We start from the raw sequence: 8,197 nt of genomic DNA on the forward strand, positions 1-8,197 counted from the left end.
TTGGGGCAGGGGGTGTGCTCCTTGACGTCCTCCTCCGTCTGAATTTATCATCCCCAACAAACACACATAAGCCAAATTTCAAGGCTTTAGCTTCCAGCTCCGGTAAAGTTAGGGGCGTTTTGAACAGGCATCGCTGGAGGAGCGGGTATAGAGACCCAGACCTCAAGGTCACGGACGGCGCAGGAAGGATGACTCGGAGCCGGGAAGGGCGGTGGGAATGCGAACCCCGGCCGAGGCGAGGCGCGAGCTCGCGGCGGCCTTAATTGGGCGCGGAAGGGGAGGAGGGCCCGGCCGATCGCTCGCCGCCCAGCACTAATCCTCTTAGCAGCTGCATTTCCGCGCCACGCAGTTAGCAGAATGACCCTCCCGTTCAGACCTTTACCCCGAGAGGGTCGGGAGGGGGCTGGAAAGGATTGCAAACCGGGCCAGAAGCCGTCTGCCGATAAGCGCGGCAGGGCGTCTGGCAGGGGGACAAAGGGCCCTCCGCCACACTCCTGGATTTAACTCTTCCGCGGGCCCAGGACTCAGTCGGGGGATGGAGTGGCCCTTGCCCTCCCTGGGACTGAAAGCCTAGGAAGCGGCGCTAAACGCTAGGTGACCGACTCCGCAGCCGCCCCGCACAGAGCGCTCCCGCCGCAGAGCTCGCGCCCGGGCCCGGAGCTGCCCCCGCATCCCCAGAGCCTAGGGCTCAGGGAAGGAGGAAGCCGCGTAGCGGGGGTGGAGGCGGCCCGCACCCGCCTGACCTCGGGGGATCCGGAACTCGTGGGTGCTCAGAGGGCCGCGAGGGTGCCCGGGGAGCCCACGTGGGGCCGAGGATGGGAGGCCCGGGAGCGGCCCGGAAGCCGAGGACTTGGGGGTGGAGGCTCGCTCGGTTCCATCAAGCCTGCTGCGGGCAGTCTCGCACCGCCCCTCCTCGGCCCCAGCTCCCATTGTCCAGACTTCCCAGAGCGGCGAGGAAACAACCCCATTCACCTTCAAGAAAAAAAGATAAAGAAGAACATCCCCACCCCCTCGAGAGGACAGTGTCCACTTAGAGATTCTAGGGCCTTCCGTGGGGGGAGCGGGTTGGTGGAACTGTGTTCCTGCTGGAGGAAAGTGGAGAAAGCAGACTAAGATATTTGAAACAAAGATGAAAACCCATCGTACAGATGACAGAGTTAGGCCTGTTCCCTTAACGAACCACATTTATTAAAAATGACTACGACTGTACATAAAAATCCAAGGTCTCTAGAAAGCCTATAAGAGCTGGGGCGTTAAGGTTTCTGCTTCCTCAGGTTACCAAGTTGGGTAGTGGGGGTGGTGGAGGAAGAGGATGATGCAGGGAGTTTTCCTTAACACCGTTTCAAGTTAGTACAGTAGCTGAATACATTCTTAACTAGCTAAGAAGTAAACAGAATATTCCCATATGTTGCCCCCTGCTCCAGTAGCTGTGGTCCAATGATTTGCAAATTCTTTACAAAACCAAAGCACCAATTTTACATAATCTCATATACCTATGTAACTATTTATACAATATTTTCCACATTATTCTACAGTGTATCTAAGCACACACAGCTGTACAGTTTAAAATTCTCCTTTTTTTCTTTTTGGCGACCCCCTTGCTGTCTCCTGAGTCCTATGAGGCCCCCGGCTAGCCCCCAGGGGCACACAGCAGAGGCCTAGCACATGAGGTGACTGAACCTGGGCAAACATGGCTTGTTTCAAAGCCTGGGAAGATCAGTCAGGCCAAACCAGCACCTTCACAAAGCTCTTCTTGCCTCCCAGGCTTCACGTCTTCTTTCCCTAGCAGAAAGTTAACAGCAAAAATTTCCTTGTTGAAGCTTAAGGCCCACCCTTCTCTCCCAGAAGCAAAACCATCTTACCACTCTGGGTTTCTATTTGCTTACAGATTTACAGATTTAAAAAAAAAAAAAAAAAACACCAAAGCTTTCAACATCTTTGATAGCGCTAGGCCCTCCATCTCCACAGCCCCAGTTCACTGAATGTCTAGTGTCTCCAATAAATAAATCCGTAACTTTGAATCACCTTCAAATTTAAAAACACTTGAAAGTCCTCTGTTAATTTCATTAAAAAAGAAAAAAAAAGTCTAGGCTTGTTTCAGTTACCTGCAGCAGTCAAAAAGCTTTGGCACCTTCTTTTAGAGAATTGCACAAAACAGGACACATCGGGGTGGAAGGCAAATGTCTTTTTGGCAACAACCTAGGCGAAGAAGACAACAGAAACACCACCCAGTCCACGGGCAAACGGTGAGCTCATTTTGACAAGGTTAAAATAACTCTTTAGGGAGTTGTGTAAAAAGCATAATAACCCCCCATGCCTTTTGAGGAGTCTTTACTGTATTCTTCAGCGTTAATGTCCTCACACTTTATGGAGGGAGAATTTTCATTGCTAGAGGTGCTAGGAGACAGCCGCCTTCGCTTACAAGCACTGGTGTATACCCCCGAATCGTTGGAGTCGAGAGATTTGATGGATGGGGGTGTCTCTATCCAAGAAGAGCCAATTTCTTCTTTGACTTTCTCCTTGGAGAGCTGATCTTCAGAGAACCCTGGGGGGCTTGTTCGGGAGGTCCATGGGAGTCCAGCTGCCATCTTTCTCTGATAAGAGCCTCTGCTTCCCCACCCTGCCATCGCTGGGAAGGCAGGGTCGGGGTAGTACCCCAGGGCATGGGACGTCTGGAGGGGCAAGGATTTAATGCCATATGGGAGCAAGGTGCTGGAAGAATACTCAGACTCATAGGAACCGATGTCTATTTTGTTTGTCCCAGGTTGCTGGACAGGCGTGACAAGCCACCGCTGGGGAGGGTTGGCCACCTCTTCGCTCTGTTGGGGTGAAAGGAGGCCGTTGGTCTGTGGCACGGTTCTCTCACCATTGTAATATCGGGCTTGAGGTAAAGTGTTGACAAAGGGCTCCGGGAAGAAGGACTGAACGCCGTACCGACCTCCGGGGACAATCTGATGGGATCTAGGAGAATCCGTGGGAGATGGAGTTAACCTGTCATTTTCGGAAGCGGTGTACATGCTACAATACAAAGAGAAACACTTAAAAAAAAAACCCTAATGTTCTCCCCAGACAGTCTACATCCCAGAAATGAAGAAGGCTCTAGAGCCTGAGCGCTGGTCTGCTGAGTGAAGGGCCAGAGGTGGGGAGGCACCAGTCCATTTTAGCTGAACTCTTGGCTCACTGGGACAAAATTTCCCATCATGAAAGAGAAAGTTTCCTCCCAGGCATTAAGCATTTAAACTATAGAAATTCCATCTTTGCAAGTCCTAGAACTTGAAGAACTGGGAGCAACTCTCCCTTCCGTGGTAGGGAAGGAATGCTGGCTGAGGTGGGTAGAAATGCCAAATTTAAAAGGCACTTGTGGGCCTTGCTGTTTGATGTTATGAAAATGACATCCTCTTGGTTTAAGGTTTTTCTTATGTAAAAAAAATGAGAGGGAATAATCCCTGCTCCTGAGAGAATAAAAAAAAAAACTGGGATCAAATGGGAAGGAGGCATATAAATGCAGATTATGAAAATTTCAAATCTCCACTCAAATGTTAAAAAAATAAAAGCTGCTCATGTTTAAGCCCTTAACATTTCTTTAGAAATGAACAAAATCCTTCTGTGAAAATTCCAAAGCAAGATTAGTCAAAGCCTAATATATGCAAAAATAAAAATGGGTAAAAATCCCAACTGTGAAAGCTCTTCCTAGAATACGGTCTCAAGAAAGTATCTGATTCAACATGTCTCACTCAAAGATGACCAGGCAAGGAAAAATAAAGGTGCACTTACGAATCATAGTTGTCCCTGAAGCCTTTTGCAAAGGGATTGTGATCAATCTTTAGTTGAGTTATCTAGATAAGGAAAAAAGACAGTCACTGAGTGCTTTCTCTCTCACCCTGGATAGGGCTTTGGGGATGCTGGGGACTCTGGGGCACTCACATCGGTGTTTTGATAGGCGGTCACAGCAATGAACTGCGTTTCTGAGAAAGTGAAGGTCTGTGTCTTAGAGGGCTCATTCAAGTCCTCCACGCCATCCTCTGTGACTTCAACAATGTGCAGTCTCGGCTGGTACTTGTGTAAAGACTGTAAGACTATCATCTGCAAATGGTACAGAAAAAAGAGCTGCCAATTCTCAAAAGTGAAGTCGATTTTGACCAATTCTATATTTTGGAATGGAACTTGCTTGCTCCTCAGCCCACAGCTAACTTTTTCTGTTGCCATTTTTGAAACTTAAAACATAGCCAAGTATGTGTGTTTCATAAACACTCTTGTGTCTTGGTTTCCTAAGTCGCCAAACGATTTCAGTCTTTCTGTTCCTAATCGTTCACTCACTGTTATTGATATCCGATAGGAAAATGACCAAAAAAAAAAAAAAAGTAGAACTGAGAAAGGTCAAAGGAAAAAAAAATACTAGAAAGTGGCAACAGGTAGCTGCAAATATAAACACAGTAAAGAATACAGAAACTGATTAGAAAACAGATTCACAGCCAGAAGACACCACCTCCTCTGTCACCCTACCTGGGTGTTGTTGTTGTTTGCGCCTTTGTTATTGGTGAGTTTTAACTTCCCAAAAGAAATCTCCTGTCTCATCCAGTGGGAACCAGTGTTAGGAGACTCGGGGTGAACATACATTTTGTTGCCTAAGAGAAAATGAAACAAAACACAAAACTCCAGCATATATGGCTGTTTGCAAATGGAGGTAGGGGGAGAGAGAATTTACTACTCATGGGCAAGATTTAAGAGCTAGACTTACAATGCCTGTCTCTCCTTAGAGGCTTAAGAAGACCAGTGGAGACCAAGTAGTCTCTACTGATTCCCCTCCCAGGGGCCCTGTGCTTCCGGCCTTCCTTGGACAAAGCAAAAATGGAGCCAACGGGCAGTGCCTCTTGAAGGTCAATTTGCCGATGTCTGAAGCTAGAAAGTCAAGATCTGATGATGGAAGGTGCTTGGATTTTTATGATAAACTCAACCTTGGGGAGATCTTTTCTCAAGTTAAGATTAAAATGTCAGGAGCCTTGCCTCCCGGAGAGTTTATGGCAATGACGTCCTCAGAGGTAGGGATGTGGCGGGGCAGGCTAGCTAGGGTCGTGGTTAACATGCTATACGCTAGCCAGCAAGAGGTCTGACTTAGCGATTCTCTCCCTCAATCAAACATTCAACACGAAGAAACTCCTGCTAACACCTCCAGGCCCCGGATGCGGAGGAAGCGATGCGAGATTTGGTTGTGCGTGGTCTGAGCGGGGCTCCCGGCGCGCCACCCTGCCCAGACCTCCTCTCTCCTCACCCTGCATGTTATTGTCCGCTTTTCCGCAGGTCACCCATTTGCCCCCCTGGAAGCGCCAGTGGTTGGGGTCCGCCAGCACCACTTCTACGAACACGTTGTAGTGGGCGGTGGGATTGAGTCCGTTTATGTTGAAGCTCAAAAAAGGAAACATGCGTCTGTGCAAGGGAATAGAACCAGGAGATGTAAATCGCGACGCCGGGGCACAGACCCACGTTCGAGTACGCCACTGGGAAGTCTACAAACAGAATACCTGTGGGTCCAGTGGCCCTCACTACGTACAACATTCTTGAGTTGGCAACTCGCGGGGAAATCTCTTTCCCGAAGTAATTTGCCCCAATGTTATTATTTCCCCCAATGCCCGCGCTTCTGCATCCCTCACTCAATTTCTCAACCCATTCAGATGCTCATTCATTTTCTTCCAGGATGTTTCTATTTAAAAATCTTTTTTTTTTTTTTTTTACAAGTACGAGTGCCAGGGAATATTAAGTTGCTCTCGTTTAAAAAAACAGAAACAAAAACTCTACTGGTAAGGCTAAAAGTGTCCCTCGGACGCCCCTCTCGCAGCACCCACCCCTCACTTTCCCCAGAATGAACCAGTGCCCGCAGTGGGATTTGTAGCCGAACTTTCCCGGGCCGGGCATCCCAGCCCAGTCGGACTCCAGGGCCGGCCTAACCCACTCCCCGGCTCAGCCCTCGCTGCTGGCGCTCACGTCCTCGCGCTCGTCCCCCGGATGCGCCCCGTGGAGACCTTGGCGCCTAAAACTGCGGGAGCCCATCTCCAGCGCTCGGGGGGAGCCACCCCTCGAGCCTTCTGGCCGGCCTGCAGGGACCCGTGTACAGCTGGGCAGGGAAATCTAGGAAATCCAGCTTTGTGGACAAGCCTCAATTTCTATTTCCGCCTCCTCCTCGTCAGTCTGGGTGAAGATGAGGAGAGCGAAGAGGGGAAGCAGCTTTAGCCTTAGCGCCCTGCACGAAGCGCTGGTGCGCGGACGGACTGGAGACACGGCGTCTCCACTGGTTGAGCCAGGAAACTCTTCCAGCCACGAGCGGAGTGGGCGGGCCGCGGGACCCCATTCCCGGCCACCCCAGGACCACACAGGCCTTCTTTGCCCCCGCGCCTCCGGGCCCCTCCGCGCTGCGCTCACCTGCCCTGTTTCGTAATGATCATCTCGGTTTGGTGGCGGTGGAATTTGAGCCACAGAGGCCGGTTGCACAGGTAGACGTGGGCGCGGAAGCCGGAGCCGGGAACCCCCAGACCCCCTAGTCCTCCGCAGGTACCTGCGGCTGCCGCCGCTGGGTACGGCCCGTAGAGCGGAGCCCCCTGGCCGTACTGATACGCGCCCGGGCCGCCTCCACCGCCGCCGCCGCCCGCGCCGCCGCTCGCACCGGCTCCCGTGCCGAACTGCGCCCTCCCGGGTGGGCACACGGCCGCGGGGAAGCCGCCGGGGGGCAGCATGGAGCCGTAGGGGTAGCGCGCCCCGTTGGGAGCCGGGTACACAGACCCGTGGGGCGCCCCGGCCGCCGCCTGGTACGGGAAGAGCGAGCAGGGAGCCGCCAGCTCCGAGCCCTGAGGCCCGGGGGACTGGAGGTAGTAGCGCTCCGAGCTCAGGCTGTCCATGGAGTAGCGCGCGCTAGCCGCGGCGGCGGCCGCAGCGGCTGCGGCGGCCGAGGGCAGCTCCTCCTCCCCGCAGGGGGAGCCCTTGCGGCCGTCCGGGGGCCCCGGCTTGGCCACGGCAGCGGCGCTGGCAAAGGCGTCCCCGGCGTCGGCGTCACTGAGCATGGTTGCGGGGGCCCCCGCGCCGGCGGCCGCAGGTTCCCCGCTCGCCGCCTCGCACGAGAGACTGCCCGAGAACTTCTTGGGCGCTTTGTCTAAGTCCAGCCTCTGAGGCGAGGGGGCCGCTCCCGGGAGGTGGCCGGCGCTCCCGCCGCCGCCTCCTCGCGCCCCCTCCAGCGGGTAGAAGTGCGCGCCGGGCAGGTTCACAGAGCTCACCAAGAGCTGCTCCCCTAACTGCATGCTTTGCAGAGCGCAGACGGCAGCTGGCTGCTTCCTCTCCGGCCGCGACCTGATTATAAAGGCAGGATGGGGGAGCCAGCGCCCTCTTCCGAGGGGAAGGTAACTTCCCCTTCCTCCCGTGCCGGGTTACCCACCTGGCGACACGCGGGCCGCTAAGGCGCGCGCAATTGCGCGCTGCGAACCCAGAACCCTTTCCGAATGGAAAGCGCACGGAGTTTGAAGGCAAGAGGCTAAAGCTGACCGGGAAGCGATCCGCTTTTCCTTCCCGGTCCTTTCTGCCTCTCTGGACCTGTACTCTCCTGGCCCGCACACACAGGAAGAAGTCTTAGATCTCTCTCCCCATCCACCACCAGAGCTAGCCTTTCTGCCCTTCTCCACTGACAAACTATCGGTCAGGTTGACCACTTGGAAACTTGCAGGCTGTCATTGGCTGCTTTATATATGTGAGGCCAGGGAGTGGCTTCGCGGCCCTACAGCCTCGGGACCCTCTGATTGGTTGTTGGAGGTGACACTAATTCAATTAGGCATTTACTAATTGGATCAAGTTGCCTGAGACTTTATTTTCCTATCCTTTAGCCTGATTTTTTTTTTTTTTTTTTGAGATGCTGTCATGCTATGAGAATCAGTCCTGGTGTCCGTATTTCGCTGGAGTTTAGGGTCTCCGTAGCGGGGTCCACTCTTGGCACAGAAATCGAGACAGCTCTCCGAGTGGGGGTGAGGGGGCGGGCGCAGGTTGTGGAGGCAGGAGGTAGAAATGCTCTGCAAGTTGATGGCCTGCAGAAAGGCACCGGTCCCTGAGGGTGAGGATCTGGGGCGAGTTGGAGGGAGGCCCGAGAGAGGTCTCTTTCCTCGTCGGGGGCTGTAACTTCAGGCACACTTTCCTCCCCTGGAGGACTCTCTGGCTTTCAACACGC

At 53.3% G+C, this 8,197-nt stretch overlaps 1 protein-coding gene across 2 annotated transcripts; it reads right to left on the bottom strand.

Annotated features, from left to right (window-relative positions):
- Positions 1–1,166: 1,166 nt before the first annotated feature.
- On the bottom strand, positions 1,167–7,674 carry EOMES (eomesodermin). Of its 2 annotated transcripts, none has more exons than XM_070777298.1 (6): positions 6,415–7,674; positions 5,270–5,424; positions 4,504–4,625; positions 3,925–4,083; positions 3,775–3,836; positions 1,167–2,961 (listed from the first exon to the last, which is right to left on the bottom strand). In XM_070777298.1, exons 1-6 carry the CDS (start codon positions 7,281–7,283, stop codon positions 2,280–2,282), a joined length of 2,049 nt encoding a protein of 682 aa, XP_070633399.1. In that variant the 5' UTR covers positions 7,284–7,674; the 3' UTR covers positions 1,167–2,279. The 2 variants fall into 2 exon arrangements, with proteins under 2 accessions (XP_070633399.1, XP_019840703.2); XM_019985144.2 differs by having other exon boundaries at positions 1,167–3,018.
- Between the last annotated feature and the right edge of the window lie 523 nt (positions 7,675–8,197).

This window comes from Bos indicus, chromosome 22 (genome assembly GCF_029378745.1).
Source record: "Bos indicus isolate NIAB-ARS_2022 breed Sahiwal x Tharparkar chromosome 22, NIAB-ARS_B.indTharparkar_mat_pri_1.0, whole genome shotgun sequence".
Taxonomy (NCBI): domain Eukaryota; kingdom Metazoa; phylum Chordata; class Mammalia; order Artiodactyla; family Bovidae; genus Bos; species Bos indicus.

Coding starts and splice junctions, on each gene's coding strand:
- EOMES (XM_019985144.2), bottom strand. CDS start 7,283: ATGCAGTTAGGGGAGCAGCTCTTGGTGAGCTCTGTGAACCTGCCCGGC. Junction 4,626..5,269: donor AGCGGACAATAACATGCAGG/GTGAGGAGAGAG, acceptor ATTTTCTCTTAG/GCAACAAAATGTATGTTCAC. Junction 4,084..4,503: donor CAAACAACAACAACACCCAG/GTAGGGTGACAG, acceptor TACCATTTGCAG/ATGATAGTCTTACAGTCTTT.